We start from the raw sequence: 25,316 nt of genomic DNA, 5'->3' as shown, positions 1-25,316 counted from the left end.
TAGTAGCCTTGCTGATATGATGCTGCATGTTGAGATTGGGGTCGAGAGTTATGCCTAGGGATTTTGCTGAATCCACTATGGTGGGTTGGACATTGAGTGCAGTTAGTTGTTTAAGCCAGGTTTGAGTGGTAGAGATCTTCGCGGGAGGTGAGATCAGTAGGAATTCTGTTTTCAGAGCATTGAGTTTGAGGTGATTATCAGCAAGCCAGGATTGGGTGCTTCTGATCGTTGAGTTCAGGAGTACAATGTCATTAGGGGATTGTAATTTGAGATATAGTTGGGTGTCATCTGCGTACATGTGAAAAAGTACATTGGATGCTTGTAGCAAGGTGGTGAGAGGTTCCATAACTAGGTTGAACAAGGTTGGTGATAGGGAGGATCCTTGGGGGACGCCTAACGAAACAGGTATTGGCGAGGACATCAGGTTGTTACTCTTGAATTTCTGCGACCTGTTATGTAAAAAGGAGGTGAACCACTTGAGCACAGTCCCAGATAGACCCATTCTTGTGTTCAAAAGATCGAGTAGATTCTCATGTTTGACAGTGTCGAATGCTGAAGAGAGATCAAGAAGGATGAGGAGGCAGGTATCGTTTTGATCTAGGATTTGAAGGGCGTCGTCAATTATGTGGGTCATCGCAGTTTCAGTACTGTGTCCAGCTCGGAAGCCTGATTGATGAGGGTTGAGGAGATCAAACTGATCAATGTGTTTAGTCAGTTGTAGTTGTGCGCATTTTTCCAATAGTTTGGCGAGAGTGGGAATATTGGTAATGGGGCGGTAGTTGTTTAGGTCGGATGGGTCGGCAGTAGGTTTCTTTAGCAAAGGTGTGACTTGCCCAACTTTGAGGGAGTCAGGGATTGTTCCTTCTTGGAGCGAGCTGTTGATAATTTTAGTCCAGAGTGGAAGGAACAATGGGGCGAAATCTTTGACAGCGTTAGCAGGGTGGGGATCCGTGAGGTGATTGGAAGGTTTCAAGGTGCTGAGCAGTTTGCCTATTTCTTCTTCGGAGTAGGTTTCAAAGGATGACCATGTTGCATTGTTTTTAGGTTCGGTGGGTGTTATGCAGTTGGGTGTGGTGTAGAGGCTTGTGTCAGTGCGGAGATCACTCTTTATGTTGTCAGTTTTTTGGGTAAAGAAAGCAGCGAAGTCTTCACAGGAGGGTGCTTCGCACAAGGTACTGAGAGGTTGGGGTTGTTCCTTGGCTTGAGTTTTGATTAGCTCAAACAGTTTTCTTGGACGGTTTTTTGCTTGGTCGAGCTGGAGGCTGAAGAAATTTGCTTTTGAGCGCTTTATTTTCCTGAAGTAGGCGTTTCTCTTTTTCTTCAGGGTTTTCAGGTGCAGTGCAGAGGGAGCTGTTCTCCATGTGCGCTCTGCCATTCGCATGGCTCGTCTATCTTCATTGAGACTCCCGTCGTACCATGGATTGGAGATTTTAGCGGAGACTCTTTTTAGTTGCATGGGAGCAGCCTCATTAATTATTGAGGTCATGGCGTTGATATAGTGGTCAGTTAAGGATTGGACGTCCGTAGGAGGGAGCAGGAGGTCGCGGCTGTTCGGGGGTAGGGAGTATGGGTTTAGTTTTTTCAGGTCTCTTTTCCAAACTTTAGGTCTGGAGGATTGAACCGTGTTGAGTTTGACTTTTTCATTGATGTGAAATGTGACAATATGATGGTCTGACCAGTCACAGGGTTGGATAGACTCAAGTTGAATAGCGTCCTCTTTGGCGATGATAAGGTCGAGGATAGAGCCTTTCTCGTGGGTCGGGCTGTTGCATAATTGTGTGAGGTCCAGGGCGTTGAGGAAGCTTTTAAGGCTATTTACCACCGCATCATTGTGATCGTTCCAGTGGAGGTTGAAGTCACCAAGGTATATTTGGGTGAGCTGTCGTCCGGCGTTGGTTGAAATCATGTCCATGATTTGTTGGGCGAATGTGAGGTTGTCTCTGGGTGGGTGGTAAATGCAGTGGAGAGAGCATATCGGTTTGCTATCACTGATAATATCGAGGCAGATGTATTCGTAGGAATTTGGGGAGGGTAGGGAAGGTACGGAGACTTTCATAACAGAAAGGCTGTTCCTGTATATGCATGCGATTCCACCACCTATCTTGCCAGACCTGTCAAGCCTAATGATGTGGTAGTTGGGGGGAACCAGAATGTCCATTATAGGTGTGGAAGATTCGGTTAGCCAGGTTTCAGTCAAGATGATTATGTCAAGGTCCAATGTTAGGATGAGATCAGCGATGGCGGCGGAGTGTCTAGAAGCCGATCTGCAGTTTAGGAGAGTGCATTTGAGACAGGGTGTGTCAGGGGAGGTAGAGGGTACTAGAGAGATGGGGACTTTTCTAAGGTTACTCGGGACGGAGATTCTGTTTAGTGTGGAGGGTCTACGGGGATTTGAGTGTATCGTGGGAATGGGGAGGTGCGAGGCGGTTGTGTTGTTTAGGGGAGCGGGGTCGTAGGAGCGGAGGAGGGTGAGAGTGTCGAGATCCGAAAGAGGGTTGCATGTGCGACGGGGGCGGTTGTTGCGATTGTGAGCAGGGATCGCGGTCCAGAGTGGGCGGCGGGTGCGGTTGTTGAGATTGTGGGCATGGATCGCTGTCCTGTATGAGGGATGTAGCTTGGGCGCGTCATCAGGACGGGTGGAGAGCAAGTTGAGAGGGGGCGTGGTGGTGAGTGAGGTGAGTCTAGGTGGTGTGATGTGTAGCTCTTTGATGGTGTGAATGTCTTCTTTGATGGTGTGAATGTCTTCTTTGAGTTGGAGGAGGGAGGACATAAACTTGTCCAGCGTGGGATAAGTGTTAGTGCTGGGGGTGGAAGTCATGGGTGAGTGGCTGACCTGGAAGTTATCGTGCGGGTGGGGGGTGGGTTGGTGTTTATGCAGGACTCCGTGGTGTAGGCGTACGGGTTGGTGTTAGGGAGGAGAGAGGGTATGGGGGCGATGGGAGTGGATGAAGTACGGAGGAGGTTGGTGGCGTAGAGGTGGGAATTCGTGGCAGGCGAAGAGAGCGGGGTGGAAGTGGAGTGTATGATGGTGGTGATGGGGGCGCCTGAAGGGTAGTGAGGGCTGAGAGTGGGGGGTGAAATGGGGTTGGGGATGGTTCTGGTGGTGTGCTCTGCGTGGTTAGTTAGCGGATGGTAGTGGGGACTGAGAGAGGGGGGGACAAAGGGTGGGATTTGTCGTTATGCGTGACGTTCTGGTGCTGATCTAGGTTGGAGGGGTTGTAGGTGGAAGTTGTGATGTCCGGGGAGGGGGGAACGGGAGCGGTATGTGTGGGGGTCCAAGGGTTGGTGTTAGAGGGGCGGCTAGTGTATGAGGGGGAGATATTTGTGGCTGTGATTGAGGAATGTGGGGTGGTAACAGCAGGTGGGTGATTGACTCGGGTGCTGGGGGTAGAGGTGAGGTGCGTGTCGTTCCAATGATCCACAATGATCCACAATGCTTTTTTATTTAAATGTTTTAATTGAATTTTCAGAATTTTTATATCATTTTTAGATAACAATTACAGCTACCCTCCTGTGGATGGTGTGTGGATAGTTTCAGTGTAGTTTAGAAAGAGTAAATGTAAGAAATGCAGAAGCAGATAAACATTTATTTTGTTAAATATATTTTATCTTATACTGTTCTTTAACCTTTTGCAAAAATTGTTTGAAAACAAGCATTGCCAAGACCAATAAGTCGCTACTTTGTAAAGTTAATCGCGCTTCTGGATTTGGCACTGTTAATTACCGATGATGAGCGCAGAATCAGCACAAAGAAAAAAAGGCAAGCCCCAGCATGATGTTGTCCATGCACATAGGCATTATGATGCTGCAGGGGCCATATTTTTGCCATCTTTATAATGTATTACAACAAGGGGTGGTGAGGGACAGAGTCTCTGAATTAAGCAGAATACTCTCACCCAGTCAAGAGATCAGGGCTAGATCCAACAACGTTTAGCTCATTGCACCATCCCAGTTTCAGAACCTGGCTGTATGCAAATTAGTCTGTTCCTGTCCCAGTGCATGATGGGAACATGTTGTAAATATCTTTATAATGTACACACACGCTAGTGCCACAATGCAGGTATGCATTCTTTTAAACTACCCACTCACCAACAGGTGGCATGGTGCGGGTCTAGATTGACTCTGCCCTGCCTAGGTAGTGCCACCAGTGCACACAGACTTGACTGTGTCTGCACCATCGGATAAGGTATCATATGACAGTGTGCATATCTCTAAATTTGGACCTTTTTATAGATGAAATAAAGAGTCCATTGCACCGAACGGGGGGTGTGAAGGCAGTGAAAAATGTGCGGTTAGATACAGTATACATCGGAAAGAGCGTTCTTGAAGTTAAGTAACTTGTACCTCTGATGGATATTTCTAACTGCAGATTCCTTGGCTTGTGAATAGTGATACTGAAGCAGTACCTTTCAAGGTGGTGGGTTTGTGGAATGGCTCAGACCAGAAAAATCCTACAGGACCAAAGAAGTAAAGTGCCATCCCGCCGGATCTTGCTATCAAGACAGTGGTGCCTCGTAAACGTGCGGACTGACACCCACTCCAGGGCTAAACAGATGTCCAGTAAAAGGCACTCAGCATAGCATCCCAGTAGTAGCAACCTAGGCTCTGGTGGAATGAGCCCAAAGACCTTCCAGAGGCTGCTTCTTTGCCAGTACATAACAGATTTTAATACAGAGGACAATCAATCTCAATATGGTCCTTTTTTGCACAGCCTTACCTTTCGGTTTCCCAGCGAAACCCACAAAGAGCTAATCATCCACTTGATTGCCCTTGGTACATCTATGTAAAAGCTCCTTTGGGGTACACATGAAAAGGTGTCGTATCATTCGGTAAGAATGCAATTCTAGTCTGCATCACAAGTTTGTCTGAGAAAAGGTGGTGCATGGAGAATGGATGGAGAGGACATACAGAGCTTGAAGCTCACACACGCGAAGAGCTGAAGCGATCGCTATATCTAAGACTACTTTGAGAGTCAAGAGACGCAAATGACAGCGGTGCATTGGTTCAAATGGGGTATACATATGGAAACTTAAAAACAAATTAAGGTCCCACTGCAGCATTCCAAAAGGCTTGGGTGGAACATATGCACCAGACTTTAAGGTGCTATAAAGGAGGATGGTTGGGAAGGTAAAAATAAAAAGGCCGAAAGGGCCATTAAAAAATCTTTAACAGTGCACACAGCAGGTCCTAGCTGGGATAAAAGACGGTGTAAAAGGCTGATAATTCGACAACTTCCCTGTAAAGCATCTGTAAGCAGGAATTACATTAGGCCACAAACTTATCCTAGCGTCCTGTGTAAAAAGTTTCTGTTGATCAACACCTGGCTGGTAGAATGAAATCCACTACTTCTGGAGATTGTCAAAGCAGCCAACTTCTGCCGCACAAACTCCATGCACGGAGATGTAGATTGCAAGGTCATGGGTGCAGGACCCTGCTTTTGTGCTAAGTTGGAAGATTCTCCCAAAGCAGCTACCTGATCGGAGGACAAATACTCATGCCCAGAATTTCTGGGTAGCACACACTCCTGGCTCTTCCAGAACGGGCATCAGCTTGAATTCGAGGACCCCACAGCAGACTTCCAGAGGTGCAGATAATATTGAGGATGGATTCGCCAGTGGTATTCCGAGTGGATGCCTCTTCGGACCCTTGAGACCCAAAGGCAAACCAGAGGGTGCTAAAAGGGTGGCAAGGAAATATGAAACATGCCTTTCTTGAAAAACCTCTACCAGTTGCAGTGTCGTCAATGGATCTAGAAACAAGGGATGCATAAGGATAAGTTGTGGAATTGGGTCCAAAAAGTTGTGGAAACTGTTCCTCGAAAGGAAACCGGACAGAGACACCACTTAAATGTACTAGCATGTTTCACTATACTAATTCAACACTAATCCTCTATGGGTCCCGGAGTAGCGTGCTACTCGCCGAAAAAGCGCTTTAACGCCTCGTCAGGGGTAGTAAGCGCTATATAAATGCAATTACAATACAATACAATAGGCATCTTGACATCCTAGCAACTTCTTTGGTCCAGATTGGTGGGAAGAGGGTGAATCCTCCTTCACCTTCTTGTGCTTTTTTTAACCTGGACTTACCTGACAACTTGGAATGCAAGATGGATCTTTTGCTGAAATGAGCTCGTAAATGGGAATGGCATCCTCAACTTCGACCTAGATTCCCCCTTCCGCACCATGTAATGGTGTTTTGGTGATGTAGAGTGTGACTTTGCATTCCTGGATTGCTTTGGGGTTCATATGGATGCACCCCGCGAGAATGAGTCGTGCGAGGATCCTAGGTACCAGAGACGTATCTCGTGGAGGGTCTGTAACAGACATATGCTTGCGCCAGTCCCTACAAGGCTTAAACAATCTAGTTTTCGGTGGGAACAATTTCCCGTGCACTCTTCAGAATAAACACATTCGTTAGACAACTGAAAGATGAGAAAAAAAGTTTAGGAGTGAGCTTCGGATTTGCGCCCAAAGGCACGGGAAGAAAGGAACGGATGTCAGCATGCAGGGGTGGCATTTATATGTGGCTCTGGCGTCACTTCTGGGGTGAGACTGAGTCGACACAGAGACAGACAATGCCACCTGCTGGGAGCAGCGCTGAAAAAATCTTCAGATCCAGTGTGGCACAGGGGGTATTCACAAGGTGAGAAATCTGCGGTTAGAAGCATCCATCAGAAAGAACAAAGAAATACAAGTAGGTCCCTGAATGTAAACAGAGGAAGGATACACCTTATTCAATCAGAAACACTGTAAAATAGAAAAGGAGAAGCAAACACCAGGACAAGGAAGGAAACCTACTGAATAAGAAGCAAGCAAATGAGTTGAGTGCGCTTTGGGTCGACCCATGGATCAGGATTAGTTTGTGGCTTTCCTGTCTATTTAAGTACTATATTGTACACAATAAACCTTTTGAAAGCATACAGCTAAAGTTGTATGTAAGCAAGGCCTAAAAAAGGGAAAAAGTGCCAATACTCTTCAAAGGAAATTATTCATTTTGCAGGCTAAAAGTATCAACGCTCTCTGTTTCCATTGAAGATCACTCACTCACCTTTGCAGCTCTTGCCGTCCTCTCCCAGCTCATAAGCACGTTCGCAGTAGCAGGCAGGCCCTGTTAACGTAGAGGCACACTGGTGTTTGCAGCCCAAATGTGAACAGTTTGCAGCAAACACTGAAACAGAAAATAAAATCTGTGAGTAAAGGGTCCCCCAGGATACCCGACGTGTTATGTTTTGCTAATTTTATACCCTCTGTTTTAAACACAAGGATGAGGGCCACACAGTGTTACCCAGGACCAACTTAACTACACCTGTGGCAATGAGGAAAGGCAAGTTCTGTCACACTGAAGGTGGACCTAGGGGTGTAGAGCGGTAAACTGACCTACAACCCGGTCTCCTCTATGACAGCCTTTTTTCTTTATGGTGTAACTTGTGTAGATAGAGAACTGCAGAATGATGGAACAGGAATAATTCAAGAGAAAAGAAGGGAAAGAACTCACTATTGGGGAAAAAAAGGCAATAAAAGTCCAATATTCTGGGTAGCAGGTCAAGCGAGCGGCTATTAAGAAAATCCAGAGTATCAAACATTGTTAGTGGCCATTTCTTGTCCCCAGCAGACTGGGAAGAGCACCCAGATCCACAGTGTGAGTGGAACACTAGCACTGCATGGCTATGCACTCAGACCAATGGGTATTCGGATGTAAGCAGTGCACGTACCTGCACCAGACACACATCTCTCAGAATAACCAAGTGTGGGAAACACGAACATTGCTCACATTACCATCACTCTAAGCGGTGTCTGATGGGACACCGCGAGAGTGGGAGCTGAGCATGCACTATCCGTACCCCCAGAACAGCTCGCAGGACACCCAGGCGCGGCAGACAGAAGTGAGAGATGTGAGGTCTTGTATCCATTCCCTTAACTCACAGCAGAGCCTGCATGCATATGGGCGAGGAGGAAGTGAGCAGTCAGAGGTCAGGAGAACCAGGTCTGAGTGATGTGAGCTTTGAAGATGCGCTCGCCTTCCATGGAGAACATATCAAGCAACACTCATATGGCCGGGACCCAAGCTAGGAGCTGTACTAGTGTTCCTACTGGGCTCAAAATTAAGTCGTCAACAGAAAAGTAAACTAGGTCCTGGGACAAGAGCCTGGACCTACTCCTTATGCGAGGGAGACAACTCTCAATGAGGCAGGCCTAGTGAGAGTGATGTCATCTTTGCTTGTGCATCCCACTCACAAGCTTCATGCACCCAAGTACCAGCACAAAATGAAAACACAAGTATTTTCTACATCGCGCCATACACAAACAGCCCATATCACTGAAGCCAGGGACTTTGGGTAGGTCAGAAGAGTAGTAGACATCAGTGAAGTCAAAAGAGATTCAAGGTGCCATGGTGAGTGAACTAGGCCAGTAGTTTGTGGTCAATATGTACTTATCTAAACTGCTTTCTGGTGTAAGGAGGAGCCATGGAGGGTGAGGAAAAGGGGCACATTAAGTCACTCAATAGATCACAATAAGGTGGCTTGTTCAAGCCAGACTAGAAGTAACATCACAGGGCCATGTAAGGTTGAGCAGTACATTGTAATGAGGACTTCTTCTGGTGGCCAAAAACCTGGAGCAGACAATAGAGTCATGGCAGAGATCTTCCAAGTGTACTATCAAGCTCACTGAACTGAAAATACAGCATCTCCATGCTGCACTATTATTTCATGTGTAAATATACCTGCATATTTTGTTCTAAAACGAGTGGAGGGTGCAAGAATAATTTAATTGGGGCTTTGAGCTTTTTTCCCCATATGACTCAAGAACTACCATCCACACTACTTTGGATTGGGATTAAAAAACATGTCTCCCTCAAATAGGAATTGGGCATTTAGGAAGCGGAATGAAGGAATGAATGAGTGAGTGAATAAGGAGACGTGGACCACAGGACAATGTGTGGGTCTGATTGGAAGAAATAATACTAAAAACATTAGCTGGAAATTACACAACATCTCTGAGGGCCAGCACCACCTACTGAAGGCAATCACAGCACACTGGGAGAGAGGAAAAGGCCACATTTCGGTAAGCTGCACACAGGGTAGGCGGTTAGACAGGTAGTTGTTGATGTTGATGGTGGAGGGAATTTGGGGGGATGGGGTTACCTCAGTACAGAGAGTAACTCTGCTTCAGTAATCCCAAGAACCTGGCAAACTGTTGTCACACAACGCTACATTCCACATGGGAGGAAGCCAGGATTGGATACTCCTGAATCTGAATCAGGCTTCTGGTTTAACCAGTACAAGCAACGGTACACCCGCTTCCATGACACTCGCTTACCGCGGCAGTGTGGGCCTTCATCAGAGCCATCGGAACAGTCGTTGTGACCATTGCACAGCTTGTCCATGTAAAGGCAGATGTCTGTGCTGAGGCAGCTCCTCTCATTCGGTTGACAATTGTTCACCTTGGTCTGTGGACCTGAAAGAAAACGGGTTATACATTTTCAGTTAAATATTTTCAGTTTTCTAGATGCGCATGTTCACATGAACTATTGTGCCACACCCATATACTATACGGTACATTCGATCACCACTGCCATGGACTCCTGCCACAGTGCAACTGCTGTTGTGCAGAGGCGGTAATGCTTTAAAACGCTGTTTAGTAAGAACTGCATTCCTGCAACAAAGCAGTGCTGTTATACACAGCAGGACAACAAACTCATCATCCCTCAACGGCAACGCGTGCACGTCACCTACTGAACAGTGACACCATCTGAATAGGTTCCAAGATTAAGCAAACCCTTAATTTCACGAGCCAGCATGGCAATGGACACCTCTTTCACTGGGATTCCAATGACATGCACTATACCCATTTTGCACACAACTCATAGCCATCGTTCCAATCTGCCTTGCTTTAAACCCACTCTTTCTCCCAACACAACCCCCCTCCAAACAAAATGCACAGACCATCCCTCACCTGCAACTGACCCCATATCGACCTCCACATGTTCTGGGACTAGCCTTTAACTCACCCGTACTTCACTGACGACAAACCAGGCAGCCTCATAAACCAGCCTGCTGCAGATTGCCATTCATTAAAAAAATTGCTCACTCATGTTGGTCTGTTCATGATCTCAGCTCAACACAACCATTTCCCCTGCATTCTGATCCTCCTAAAGCACTCCTGAGAGGGCCTATCACAGTATTCTTTTGCCATCTAGCAATGCTCCGTTTGCGAAAGCGTCATAATTGAATTCCTGATGGAGTGGTGCAATTTTTAAAATAGTTGTGATTGGACTGCTTTATCATAGAGAACCAAAATATTCTGGTCAAATGTGATATTTCAATTGGGGTGGTTGCTGCAAACAATTAATTTCTATTTCTAAAGGCCAAAGTTGTAAGTCTCTGGTTGTTTAATGATCATTGACATATATAAAAATCAATTCAGTCTTTACAGTGATCCACATAAATGAACAAAGTTTTTTATAGTTCTATCAAACAGATTTTACACACAAAAAAACCATAGAAATCAGCAGTTCTAGTTATCTCAAGTAATTACAACTCGTACCCTAAGATAAATATTACTCACTCCCCCCTGCCATGCACAGTTTTCTCATCAATAATTTCACTGCAAATGTTGCAGTGATATTATCAATAACGTCATAGAAGAGGTCATGACTGATGTAATATGTGGGGTAATTAGCAGTGCATGGCGAGGGCGGGAGTTATAATTACCTTAAAGTATGAGTTATAGTTACATGAGATCACTATAACAACTGAATTTCTATAGTTTTGTGTGCATAAAATCTGAACTTAACTATACCATCCCTGTAACTTTTTGTTTTCAGTGGGTGTGTGGCTGGCTGTATAAGTGTGTATGTGGTGAATGTTTGAGTGTGTCTGTGTGGGTAAGTGGATGTGTGAGTGATTCTCTGGGTCTGCAAGTGGGTGTGCGTGATTATGTAGTGGGTGTTTAAGTGGCAGTGTGGGAGTGTTTACTAGCTGTAGGAGTGTGTACATACGTATGTGAGTGTGTTAGTGCCTGTGTGGGTCTGAGTGGATGTATGAGTGGTTCTCTGGGTCTGCAAGTGGGTGAATGAGTGGCTGTATGAGTGTGTAAATGGGAGTGAGAGTGTATTTCTGGGTCTCTGAGTGGTTGTGGGAGTGGCTGCATGGGTGTGTGAGTGGATGTGTGGTTACCTGTGTGGGTGTGTGAGTGATTCTCTGAGTCTGTGAGTGGAAGTATCAGTGACTGTATGGGAGGGTGTGTGAGTGGCTATATGGATGTGTGACTGGGTGTGAATGTGTGTGTCAGACTGTGTGCAAGTGGCTGTTTGTGTTTTTTATTATATGGGGTCTGGATCCACAGATCCTCTGCTGAGTCACACGGGGAACACGTTGACCACCACAGTGGATCCGAAGATACTCGTGTGCCAAAAACAAAACAGTTTTAGACAGTTTCCCTCACAGATGCCTCAATCAGACCCCATATATCCTATTAGCACTGTAGCCCCCCAGAACCCCTCACGGGAAATGTGTCCCGATTCACAAAATGGCGGCCGCAACTTGTCTCTCAGGTTGCGGCCAACCAATCACAACATTGCTGTAGGAGTGTGGATCAGCGGATCCACTGTGGTGAATCTGTGTCTATAGATCTACATAAATCCTTTTTCTTTAATAACTCCAAAACGAATTAACAGATTTACACCAAATTACAACAAGCATTTACAATGCAACGGTCTCTGCATTGCAAAAGTTAGAGCTATTAGCATTGTAAATGAACGCGAGTTTAAGGTCTTGACATTGTAAATGACAAGGTCTTTTATTTATGTTTTAAAAACCAAAACATAAATAAAAGTCATTGTCATTTACAATGCCAATAGCTCAAAGTCGCCTAATGTGTATGGCAAACTACAGAAGCCTCCTGACGAGTGCCCTTTCACTTAATTTTTTACAAATGAAAGCCCTGGCACTTTTTTTTTTACAAATTAAGCACGGGTGGTGTCCGTGTGTGCATGGCAGTGGTGGTGTCCGTGTGTGCACGGCAGTGGTGGTGTCCGTGTGTGCACGGCAGTGGTGGTGTCCGTGTGTGCACGGCAGTGGTGGTGTCCGTGTGTGCACGGCAGTGGTGGTGTCCGTGTGTGCACGGCAGTGGTGGTGTCCGTGTGTGCACGGCAGTGGTGGTGTCCGTGTGTGCACGGCAGTGGTGGTGTCCGTGTGTGCACGGCAGTGGTGGTGTCCGTGTGTGCACGGCAGTGGTGGTGTCCGTGTGTGCACGGCAGTGGTGGTGTCCGTGTGTGCACGGCAGTGGTGGTGTCCGTGAGTGCATGGCAGTGGTGGTGTCCGTGAGTGCATGGCAGTGGTGGTGTCCGTGTGTGCATGGGAATGGTGGTGTCCGTGTGTGCGTGTCCGTGTATGTAATGAAGGAAGTGATGAGGCGCACACACTTAGGCAACTGAAAAACAAAGCAGTGCCTCTTTGACTGGATTGTCATCCGTTCTTTACTGTAAAAAAAAAAAAGTACTTTAATGCATATGAACTAAATGCAGCACATATAGTATAGATACGCAAAAATAAGTATTCTCTAGCTCCTTACCAGCTAAAGATCTAACTCCAGACATTATAGCATCTGCATGCTAATAACTATGTGTGAGTTGGACGTGGTGCACGCGCACATATGCTCACAGCGTGTAAAACATGCAGGAATGGGACATCAAGGATTCCCACACGTTGCTCAAAAATGTGTATTCCCTATTATGTCCGCTCCCCCCCCGAATTAACAGAACTCTCACATAAATTAGAGGGATTACTCCTGGCTAGATGTAACAAAGGCTAAAGTGTGCAAAACTTACATAGTAGGAACAGATTAATCTAAAAGGGCAGAATATGCATTTTTACAAACATCCAACTGTTAAAAATATATGCAGCGACCACAAGTAAAATAACCAAAATCCTGAACACTTCTACAACCTCTCATAACAAAAGCTCTTCAAAAATCAAAACTATAAATATGCAGTGAACTAATTTTTTAAACGCCTTTGTATGAGTCAAAATGAATGTATACTCTGTAAAACACAAGAATGAAGGAATAGACTTTGAATTGTACAGACCTTGGTCAAACACAATGATCAACTGCAGACCAGTAAGATGCAAACACTGCAATGTGCAAATTTGTATTCTTGAGCGGACATTAGGCAATGTAATCATGACAGCCTCGCATGCAAAATAACGAAGAAAAATCAAGTTACTTTCTATTTACAGTACATCATGACACAGTCTTCCTTGGCATTTGGCAACACAATGACGACATTTTCCGTCAATACCACAGTACATCAGCTTGGCACACAACTGAAGGGCAACACCACAAATGTATCAAATAGAAATTCTGTACAAGTGCACTTTGCAGGCAGCACAGGGGAAGGAGACCTGGCTAGATACTGCTAGTGAAAAACCTGAACCTGCCTGTTGATCAGCGCCGCGCGCTGGTATGCAGACTCCCCCTGCATTCCACAGAGGCGCACGACGCGATCCGGCCTGCCATGCATGCCGTGGAGACAAGACCTGGCCGCGCGCACAACGTTATCCTATGGAAAAACGCTGCACGCGGCCAGGTCTTGTCTCCCTTCGGCGTCTCAGACTGCTGAGACGCCGACAATAGTTCTCGGCGAGAACGCGCTTTCAGCGCGTTATAGCCGAGCCCTAAAAAGCACTCTTTCTGTGCCAAGAACTTGCTTTCTTCCAATTTGGGTGTAATTCCGTTCAGATATTCAGGCTGTAGTTGTGTCTAACATCCCTATGGGAAACTGCATGGGGAAAACCCATTTTGGGACCCCTATCTCTTTGAAAAGTTTGTTAAGATTCCTCAAATTGCGCCAATGTTATTAGCAAAACAAGGAAATGCTTTTCCTATGGAAACCAGGTCATCTCCATACCCATCTACTGGTGATCGCCAGTAGGTAAAATAATATATATTTGTTGTATTGTAAACATGTACTGGGTGAGCTTGGAAGTATTACCACTTTTGTATAGCTTGATACTTGAAAAAGTCCTTGTTACACAGTGCCGTCATGAGTTTGCATGGCCTAACGTATTAGGATACAACAGTACTTCTTGACTTACTTATTACTTTTGAATTGTTTTACGTTAATGCTCTTGATTTGACAGACACTTAGCATATGTCATAATATTTAAATGGTATGCAAATCCATCAAGGGGAGCTCAGTTGACCCTTTGGCTGCTAGGCCTTTTCCCCCTAGAATGCAACACCCTTTTTTCGCTATTGTGGAATAGTTCCTTAACTTTTACATAAGGTATCCACGCCAAACTTCATCACTTTTTTTTTTAACATCCTGGGGATTCCACAGGTACCCAGGGTTTGTGGATTACCCTGGAGGGACTGTGAAAATAGTCAAAATATATCAACATTTTGGAGTGGCTGGATTCTCTACAGAAGCTTCTGTTTTTTCCACTAAAAACAGTATCAACAAAAGGTTTGATGTACTAAAGTCACTATTTTCCTGCCTATCCGGAACATGCAGAGCTTAATTAAAAAACATTTTTTTAACCACAGTTTTGCCATTTTTCAAAGAGGTGGCCTATTTGTCCTAATTTCTGAGCTTTCAACCTACTTCCAGTTTGTGATGGAAACCAGGATGAAACCCATGGGTGATTTCTGAAAAGCAGACAAAATTGTAAATTCAGCCAGGGGTCATTTGTGTAGATCTCTCAAGCTTTGTTTGCCAGACAGGCAAGCATCAAAACATGGTTGATGGGAGCCTCGAGGAGCGACTCTCATTGACCCAGGCTTGATTTGTGCCTGTCTGGGCCCCAGGACAAGTCACAAAAGTGGGGTAACATTTTTATCAGGACAAGTGGGGGATGCTGAGTGGTAGGAAGATTTTGGATTCCAGCTGATTCTGGAAGTTTAACTCACAGAAATGCAAGGAAAATGTGCAATTATAGGCACAGTTTGAGGTTTGCAGGGCATTTTGGGAAGGAAAATATTGTGGCATTCACCCAAGGCACACCATCTTCGACTGCCTCAAGTGTTTAGTTTTCAGAAATGCCTGGAGGATTCCCCAGGTGGCAAACGACCCGAACAGTGCAGCCATTCAGCATAGAAGTAGGACAATATTGGAACTTATCCAAAAAGCATCCACAATCTAAATTTCCCTTCTTGACACAACGATCGGGATGCTTGAGGGTATGCCCTGACAAGGGTTCCTTGCTTGCTATGCCACTGGATTCCAACTAGCCTGGCCGATGAGGGGGTGCTACCCCAAAACCAGTCTCAGGATGCTGGTTTCTGGTCCAGGGAGGGCCTGGCTAGGCAGTTTGAGCTGGACTGTTCCCATGAGGAGGAGGGCCAAGACTGATTTGCACATGACTGGGTACAAACTGAGTTGGCATGGTGATCAAAAGAACAATGGATTTAACCCAGATCTCTTGACTGGGGGGGAATGTTGGATTTGTTCAGCAATCCGTCCATCATTTGCCCCAGAGAACTAATGCAGTGAAAGTGAAATGAGCCGATCGCTCATTTCATTTTCTCTGAAATTACGTTAATGCACTATGCATGCCGATCATCATTTAAGAGGGGAAAAAACAGCATCTGGTGCTTGGGAAGCTCTTCCCCAGCTCCTGAGACTGAATTCTACAAAAGCAAATCTCTTGTGCTCGCACCAGAAGGATTTCCTGACTCCAGTGCCAGGATGTGCTGGAGTCCTCAGCAAGGCTCCAGGAGGTCCATACCATGCGAAAAGTAAAAGTGGGAACCTAAAAAAAGTATTAATTTGCTTATGACTTTGGCACTATGTGACTAGGGTTGCCACCTTTCTTGCTGGCCTAACTTGAAACGACCAATGTGGTAAGGATTCCTTTTTTTATAGGTATTGCAATTTTTATGCCGATCTGTGTGACGGGAGGTACTTAAAAGGGGTTAATACAATTTCCATTTGCCAATTGACACAATTTGATTAATCATCATGAAATGTATCAGGCAGGTAGGAAGTTACATACTGAATAGTTATTTAAGGTTTCATTCAGACCCATTGAGGTGCAAGCAAAGATAAATGGGAGAGGCAAAGACAAAGGGTTGGTTACAACATTATTAATTAGCTAATGATTTTGACTCTGTAAGATGCATCAGCCAGAAATTTGGCAGAGACTCAGCGTGGGTTGCTTACTCTTGGTATCATTTTTATGCGGCTCAGTCACAGAAAGTCCATTTGAAAGGAGAGTCTAAACAGCGCTCACTTGCTAATAAATTTAGCACGTTTGATGAATCTACACAAACGTTGAAAAATGTTTAGCACTGTTAGCTTTGTGTCGGTGTGTCAAGTTTTAAACCGATCCATCAAGGGTAGGGAGGCAAAAGGGGTCAATACAAATTTTAAAATCGCTGATAAATCTGCATGAAGTTGGTCAGGCGGTTGGCAATCTAAACATAGTAGGGGGATGTAGAGTTTCATCTACCTCCAAAAAAGCAAGATTTCTACTGTCATATACAACCACACACCCTTTGTTTCAAACCTCCGCAAACCAACTATCCTATCTCATAACAACCAGCTTAAATTTCACAACGGTCGCACATGTACGACTTTATACTCCCACTCATCCACTACCACACATCCAAAAATTCAATTCAATAATCTTTATTTCGGTTTTGCTTGAACCATAAAAGATACATAGTAACAATTCATACACATTGGTTGATACAACTCTTAAAATACAGGGCATTCCACAGGTACCGCTTTAGATCAATGCAAAAATGATCACAATTTAAGTAAAAGGGGAAAAAAATGGCAATTGATCTAGCAAGTAAAAAATATGATAAAAATGCTAAGCTTACAGTCCGATGTATTTAAAACGTTGAAGAGAATGTAAAATCCAGGTTGGGTTGAGAAGAGCCGAGGACTAGAAGAGTACATATGATAAGTGCAGCCTTTCCACATAAATTTGGGCAATATCAAAAGTGCAAGTGCTTTAAAGTGCTAATGGGTTATCCTACTTGAGAGATAGTATAACCAGCAAAACATTCTACCTGGTCTCTCAGCAATTTCTAAAGTGCAAATGCGATAAAAATACAAATGGAAATTTGAGATTACACATAGATTTCAGAATGTTAACATTTCAAACCTTTTTTTCCTCTTATTGTGCCCACGGCAAACAAATATCTACTAACACTAAAAACGATTTTCTGGGAAGTGTCGGTTTTCAGTATTCTTTCTGCCTCAAAACAAGACCTAGTTCACAGGTTTCGACCGATTGGTTTAATCCATGTTTTCCTGGGAATGGCATAGGCTGGGCAAAAGAATAGTAAGTGTAGATCATTTTCTTGTGCATCGAGTTGACATACACAGCAGTCCTCATTACTCTCAGCTGCGTTTCGACCCCATTTCAATATGTTCGTTAGTTTGTAAAACACCATAACAAAATTTCATATATAAAGATTTTGCCAACTGGGGCTGCGCACTTCATCCAGAAATTGTTCAAAAACCTGGGTTGGTTTCATAAGCAGGAACTGGGCAGTTAATCTACCAATATCTGGGCTATGGGACACACCATATTTTGTATATATGCCCAAAAGGTAGTTTTCAGTGTTTTTTTGGAAGTGGTTGTCAATAGGGTAGGTTTTTCCCAGAAGTTCTTCAGCCCAAGTTTACAAAGCCAGGAGTGCACATGCTTAATCCACTGAAGGCTAGTACCTCGGTCAAACCTTAATATCTCTTCTAGCCCTTCTTTATAACGAGCTAGTTCAGTTGTTGACCACAATTGCACCCAAACAGCAATGGTCTTAATATGGCCTGGTGATCAATACTTTTAGTATTTAAGTCCATAACGATGGAAATTACAGGTGTGCGCACAGGGAGACGCAACAACTTCCTAAAACATGTATTTTCTTCCTCCGCAAAGGTATTCCTGCATGAAGGCCCCCATAGTTCCGCACTATAAAGGGATGCAGATTGTACCCTGTATTTATATACCTCAAGTGCAGGGGATATGGCCTTGGTAATACGGCTCAAGTTTTTTTTAAATATTGGTAGAGAATTTTGGAGCAAAATGGTCTTGCTTTTATGCAGTTGGGGATGCCAGGTAATTTTAGTGTGAAGTGTAATGCCTAGGTAATTAAAATTCTGCACATATTCTAGCTTCTGTTTTTGGACAGTTATGTTCTTCTTGAACGATTATGTGGATTAACTGCCATGTACTTTGTTTTGCTAGAATTTATTTCTAGTCCCTTAGAGTCGCAGTAAACACTAAAAGTGTCTAATAAGCATTGCAAACCCTTCGGGATTTGAGATACTAAAATAGTATCATCCGCAAATAAAAGAGTTGGTACTGGCACCCCACCTAGCTTCGGGGAATCACGTGCGCAACCCAGAAGGTATTCTGGGACATCCAAAAATAAATAACTCATGAAAATGTTCCGTAAAAAAACAAAAAAAACACTTGAAATTCACAAAAAACACTCCAGATCAAAGTAAGTAATGGTTCATGTGGTGCATTTACTTTTCCCTTTACATGTCAATATAACCTAATAAATGCATTAACAAAACAAACCACATTTAAAGCAATTTTATGGTTCAATTGAAAAACCTTTATAACCCTGAAATTCACCATTTATGACACATAACTAGCACCCTCCACCATAAACTGCCCATGGACTTACACATGACATTACTAATGGCATCTCAAATGTCAATTGATAAAATCACAAATTTGCGTCAAATTATTATATTCTAGTATAGTGCATTGCTTCCCAGCATGGATTCCCAGCTCTTGGAGGACAGGGAAAACAGATTAGTGAAGAGAGTTACAACAGCCAAGTCTTCAACTCCTCGCAGTAGGTGGATAAAGACGAACAGCATCTCAGAGACTCTGGGAGGGAGTTCCATAGCCTAGGGCCCAGAAAAGAGAAAGAACTGCCACCTATCCAGGTGTGTTTAAATCTAGGTAATGTGAAAAGCAAGCAATTGGGAGGTAGGAAGCCATCAATTTTTGCTGGTGCCCTTGTGCTGATTTTGTGCATAAAGCAGAGAGCTTTAAAATGTGTTATTCGCGTATCCACTGAGAACCAGTGCAGATGGCGAGGAAGGCCAGAGGCAGAGGAGTGTTTGGAGGTGAAACAAGAGTCTGGCAGCAGAGTTCTGAGCCAAAGCCACATGAAGGTGCCTTATCACTGTCTTATCTGATCCCAAACACAAGATGTTGCTTGATGATATCAAGGCTTGGATAACTGTTCTTTGAACAGAACAAGTAAGTATATACAGGATCTTTCAGCCATTTCATGGTAGCAAAGCATGTGGCTGCTACTTTGGCCATCTGAGGCTTCATGGATAGAGTGGAGTCAAGCCAGACGCCACGGCTCTTCACCTTGTTCTTTGGGTCAGAAGGCACTCCCAGCATAGTGGACAAGTGTTGAGGCCCCCAGAGCTGGGGATTCTTACCAAGTACCATAACCTCAGTCTTGTCACCATTCAATTTCAGCAAGTTAGTGTTCATCCAGGTCGAGACATGACCGAGGCAGGAACTGAGATACCCCGAGTTGACTTCCCACCCGGATGACAGAAGATGATCCAGTAGTCATCAGCATATGAAAACGGGGCGAGCCCACACTTACCACCAGGCCCACCAGCGGTCCGATGTATATGTTAAATAGCATGGGGCTGACAGCGGATCCCTGCAGGACTCCCAATTTAAGTGAAGGTGGGATAGACACTACATTTGACAAGAATGCCGGAAAATTGCAGTCCGTCGGAAAGTAGGATAGCCATGCAAGCGCCACACCTTGGAGGCCCAGTTGGAACAGTCTTTTAACAAGAATGACATGGGATACAGTATCAAAGCCCACACTGAGATCTAATAGAATCAGTGTGGTGTGCCACCCGTATCCAGGAGCTGCCTTCAATGTTCGTGACTCCTAGAAGGGCGGATTCTGTACTGTGCCCAGCTCTGAAGCCTGATTGGGAAGGTTGGAGGGCATCCTGGGTCCAGTGGCAGTTCCTCCGCTAAGGCCTCTATTCTGCTCTGCGTCACTCCACTCTACTCTACACTGCATTACTCTATGCCACTGCGCTCTACCCTGTACCACTCCACTCTGAAACAATCTACTCTACGCCATGGTACTCTACGCCTCTGCAGTCTACACTATGCCAATGTACTCTAAACCATTGCACTCTACACCAATGCACTCTACTGTTTACTCTAAAACAATGCACCCTACGCCACTGCATCTACGCCAACTACTTCGCACTGCACTTTACACCACTATACTCTACAATATTCTACTCTGTCACTGCACTTTCTGCCACTGCTCTCTGCATCACTCTACTTTGCACTACTCTACGACTCTGCACTGACACTTTACTCTGCATGACTGCACTTTATGCCACTGCACTCTACTTTACACCACTCAATTCTACTGCACTCTACGCCACTGCGCTCTACTACACTCTTTGCCCTTCACTCTACAACACTCTACTCCATTCTATACCATTCTACGACACTACTCTGCAAATCCCTCTATGCCACTACATGTCACTTTACTCCACTCTTTTCTAAGACACACTACTCCACTCTACTCAACAACATACTTCACAACAAATACAAAATAGAGAGGGCCACTGGGGGAAACAAATATGCAGGAAGAATGTCAGGGGAATAAAGAACATTCAAAAGAGAGTTATCCTGTCTGCAAAATACTTTATTTAATGGAAAAAAATTGTCTCACTGGAGTGCTCAGACGAGTCACAAACATGCGCCTAACGGAGTTCTGCTCACAAAGATTACTATTAATAAAGATACACAGAATACGGTCAAATGGTGTACATTTGCATTGGATCCCAAAACATAGACAGAAAGTTACTTTTATTCACATCAAGATGATCAAACTAGATATTTTGAGATCAACTCAAGGTGATAGTCATACAATAAATCAACTGGTCAATACAACAGTGCCAGAAACACCAAGAAAATCTCACGTCTGATCAGGCATTTCACATTCATACCCCAAACACCACATCTTAAAAACACAAAGAAATAAACACCTTTAGAGAGACCGACCCCAATTAAACAGGACAGATCTTCTTATGTACAGTTAGATTTCAAGTTGGAATAGTCTTAGTATCTTACGTTAATATAAAAAATAGACAACAATTACTGACAGTGAAACTGTGAGATCACAGTGGGAGGGATAGAAGAGCTAAAGTTCTGACTAACAGTATAAATCCTAGCTGCATAGAGCGCCTTATACAAAAGTTTAGTTTCAGGTGGTCTCCTCTGAGTGCGCCGACGCGCGTTTCGGTATTTGACATAATAGGTCACACCTTCTTCAGGGCGCTAAACAACGTAGGGGGATCAGAGTGTTTTGGTGTCAGTCAAAGATCAAATTCTACAAATGGAAACAATAGTTGCAAAAATAAGCGGAATAGAAAGGTTCATGTACAAAGGAACACCCTACAAATTACACAGGGAAGGGGGGGAGGGAAGTAGAAAATAGCTTGTGGTTGGACAACTAGGGTGATAGGTGCAACAGATGCTAAAAGTATACAAACCAAAACTACACCCTCTATGCCTCTCCACTCACTCACTTCACAACACTATGCCAACTCCACTCTACGACAATCTACTCATCTAAGACACTGTACTCCACTCTATGACAATCAACTCTATGCCTTTCCACTTTGACACTCTACTCCCTCCATGATACTCCACAGCACTGTACGCTACTCAATGACACTCCACTCCTCTCCTCTCCACGCCACTAAACTCTACACCACTACACACCACTAAGTCACTCCATAACACTCCACTCCACAGCACTCTACTTTACCCCACTAGTGTTTTGCCATGCTGAACAGTAGTCACTCTGGTGTACAACATGGGTAAAACATATTTGTAAAGCCAATAGCTCTTGCATTGGCAAGACCTTCTGGCTTTGCCAATGCTTTCTGAAATTGTGCTTGTATGCAGATTTTAACACAACGGGCGAAGCACTAACGAAGGAGCGAGCTTTGGGTGGGGTGGCAATGAAACAGCAGTCGGGAAGGGCATGAGCAAACAAAGACCAGAAGTATTTGAGGTGGGAAGCAGCACAAAAGGGGAAAGCAAGAAAACACATGCACTCCCAAGGAGTGCTGGAAAAGGTGGTTCTCTGAATGTAGGCGTAATGCAGTACAGAAGAACGTTCATGGGGTGGGACAATCAAAGAACAGGGAGCAAAGCCATCAAATAAGAAGCAGGGAAATTAGACAATAAAGCCATCCAATCTACGGCAAGGGGCTCACCCAACGCCCACTATATGTATATCTTTTAAGGCATTAGAGACAATGCATCTTCAACAACTGAAGGTCAGACTTAAAAATGGAATGACACCAGACTGTGGGTTACAAGCTGTCAATCCCGAGTCAGATAAAAGTCAAGTCTGGCAGAGGCAGACCGAGAGAGATAAGAGGGGGAAGCAGTGGGCAGAGCAGGGCGATAAGACAGCCACACCTCATGCGTGCCGAAAGGGAGGTTTTGTTTCTCCGCCCAACACAAGTCTCGGTGTTGGCTAGGAATAGAAATGTATCATAGAGCAGAAAGGATTTCTCTTCCAAGAGCAATTACAAAAAGAATGTGTGTCGATAACCGGGTTTTGTGGGGGTTGTTTGTCCATAACTGAAATTCTGAATATTCATTGACACTAAACACAAGGGGGTCAGTGAGGAAATAATTGGGGTATGCATAAAATTACAAGCACTACCAAACAACTTGTGCCAAGATTAACTGTATAGTATTTTTAAAAACGGATTTCAAGAGATCCAGTTTTCTAGGGGGCACAGTGAAAGACCACCACGTGACAACTATAGCACTCTGGCTCAAATCAAGAAAGCGTTAGAAAAAAATCGCCCGTTCTTTTTTCAAAATCCACAATTTAACCATCAAACATTCCACCAACAAGCATTAGAGGCCTACTGTTTGTACCACACCGCTGGGCCCGGTCAAACTATTTCTGCCCCACCGCAGGCCACAATTTCTACATCAAACCACACTACATAAGGATTATGCCAACCCCAGACCACAATAAAAAAAGTGTTTCCACCAGAGGACATTAAGTGACCGCCTTTCCACCAGATTCCGACACAGTAACACAGGTGCTCCACAAGGTCATGTGGCATCCATCCAGTGTATCAAATAAATACAACCACTCTGTTCTGCAAGGCCAGAGCTCAATCACCAAATCACATTCTATCACACGATCTCTACTGCACCACATACTCCTCTCAGCACACAACATTCGACAAGGTCACATCAACATGTCACTTATTCCACCAGGTCACACTGCTCATCCACACAACAAGGTCTCACCTATAGCAAAAGCCTTGCGTAGTGCTCAGACCATCGCTCACTACCATATTGCTTCCAGTAGCAATAGCACCCCACTCCCCACCATTGGGTCATACCAGCACCATCATGTCGAATTCCAGGCTTCACAACCTCCCCCTCAAGAACGCACTACTCAGCCCAGTTGTTCCATTATAGTACACACCAAGTCAAATAGCTTCTACTAGACAACACTTCCGGGCACCACCTCATCCATCACAGCAGCACACCACAAAACCACAACACACTGCTTCCAGTACACCACAAATCTAGGCTGCGCCTCCTTTAGTACATCAATTTCCTTCATGAGAGCACAACACCAAGTCAACACTTCCTCCCATGACTGATCTCATCTCCTCCATTATTCGTCAATTTCTGATGTATTTATATAGTACGTCCAAAGAAATCTGACATTACCCTTTTCCTATTGCACCTCAGTGGGATCTACATGAAAACACACTATCAATTTATATATTGAGAAATGTTTTCCAAATTGCCCACCATAAAAACACAGCAACAATGAAACAGAGCTGAGACTTACTAAAATATTTACAAACATGATTTCGACAGAACTGGGTGCACATGCCCAACTGGTCTGATGAGCAACTAATCTATGCGGACCAAAAATAAAAAATAGGTGTTAATTTTTTCGGCCATGGAAAATAGGCCAAGCAACTTTTTCCAGCAATCCCATGCGAAATTAAAATGACGACAAAGATGAGAACTCACAGGACCACTGATTGGACTAGACGACTAGTCTAACTGTATTGCTAAAGTGAGGCCTACAGAAAGTAGTATTACAGAAACACTTAAGAATAGAGGGTAGTTTAACTCTGCCTTACACTACCTTTCCTACTGGTGGAGAAGGCCTGACGCCCTTTCCACTTCCGTTTATGCTCTTGAGGTTCCCTCGCCCCACACCTGCACTGGTCAGTGTGTGCTATGCGCAGCTCCAGTTGGATCCTGCCACGCGCTATAAAAATCACTCAGTATCTGGAGGGCAGCTGTGCACACATCATGCTTAGACATGTGCACACCACGTGAGCCCTAGAGTGCCAACAAAATTAAGACTGTGGACAGTATTTCAGACTTTATTCTCATGGCCTACATGTGATGAAGCAGGGATTGGGTAAGACTGCAAGGAAACCTCTCCAGCCACGTCCTCACACCACAAACCACTGGCCAGCTGCTGTGCAGACATCAGGCACACACAAAGCAAACTAGCACTTTTTTCATGTTTTTATGGAGCATGGGGAAGCCAGTTACTGTGTTGGCCTGATAGCAATTTCTAGCCGCATATTCCTTCCCTTAGAATTATCCCCAGGATTCAGACTGGATTTGGAATTTTTTTCAGGAGTATTATCCCTCAGTGCCTGTAGGTGGCGTTGTTCGGCTCCAAGTTGCACCCTCTGTGTTGTCCTCACCGGAAGTGACATGTGCAGTGCCTATTTAGGCACCACCCCAGTGCGCTGATGTCAATTATTTTCTTTACACACCACTCAACACAGATCCAGAGAGAGCTACCCCCAGTCATTTTTTAGCTGACCTTTTTTTGACTTTTGTCTTAGAGTTTTTTCAAGATTTAGATCCTGATGTGGCAGGGATGTCTACAAGGAAGGCTGGCTTCAAGACCTGCAGCTTTTGTGACAGGCAAATGTGGGTGACAGACCGGCATCTTGTCTGCCTCTAGTATCTTGAGTGCGACCACAATGTCAAGACCTACGTCGATTGTTTCACCATACATCCAAGGCCTTGAGAGAGTGTTCCCTCAACCTCCAAGCCGCTCGAAGTGAGACACCCTCGACTGGGAGGAAGGTCCCAGGATCGGTCACAGAGCCATTGATCTTCGTCGCAGTGGTCATCCAGTAAGTCCCATAAGAAAAAGAAGATTAAGTCGTAAAAGAGGTCTTCGGCTTTGCCCCATCCATCAAAGTCATTCAAAAAGGAAGCACAGTCACTTGAGGCCTGGCTCCTT

At 44.6% G+C, this 25,316-nt stretch overlaps 1 protein-coding gene across 1 annotated transcript in view; it reads right to left on the bottom strand.

Annotated features, from left to right (window-relative positions):
• Positions 1 to 25,316, bottom strand: part of LRP1 (LDL receptor related protein 1) — a 1,472,234-nt gene that overhangs the window by 1,248,941 nt on the left and 197,977 nt on the right. Inside the window, 2 exon segments of the mRNA XM_078688974.1 lie at positions 7,048 to 7,167; positions 9,318 to 9,455. Coding sequence (XP_078545100.1) covers positions 7,048 to 7,167; positions 9,318 to 9,455 — 258 coding nt within the window.

The sequence above is a fragment of the Lissotriton helveticus genome, chromosome 1_1, assembly GCF_964261635.1.
Source record: "Lissotriton helveticus chromosome 1_1, aLisHel1.1, whole genome shotgun sequence".
Taxonomy (NCBI): domain Eukaryota; kingdom Metazoa; phylum Chordata; class Amphibia; order Caudata; family Salamandridae; genus Lissotriton; species Lissotriton helveticus.
The sequence above is the reverse complement of the archived record's forward strand: the minus strand, read 5'-3'. Positions and strand labels throughout refer to the sequence as shown.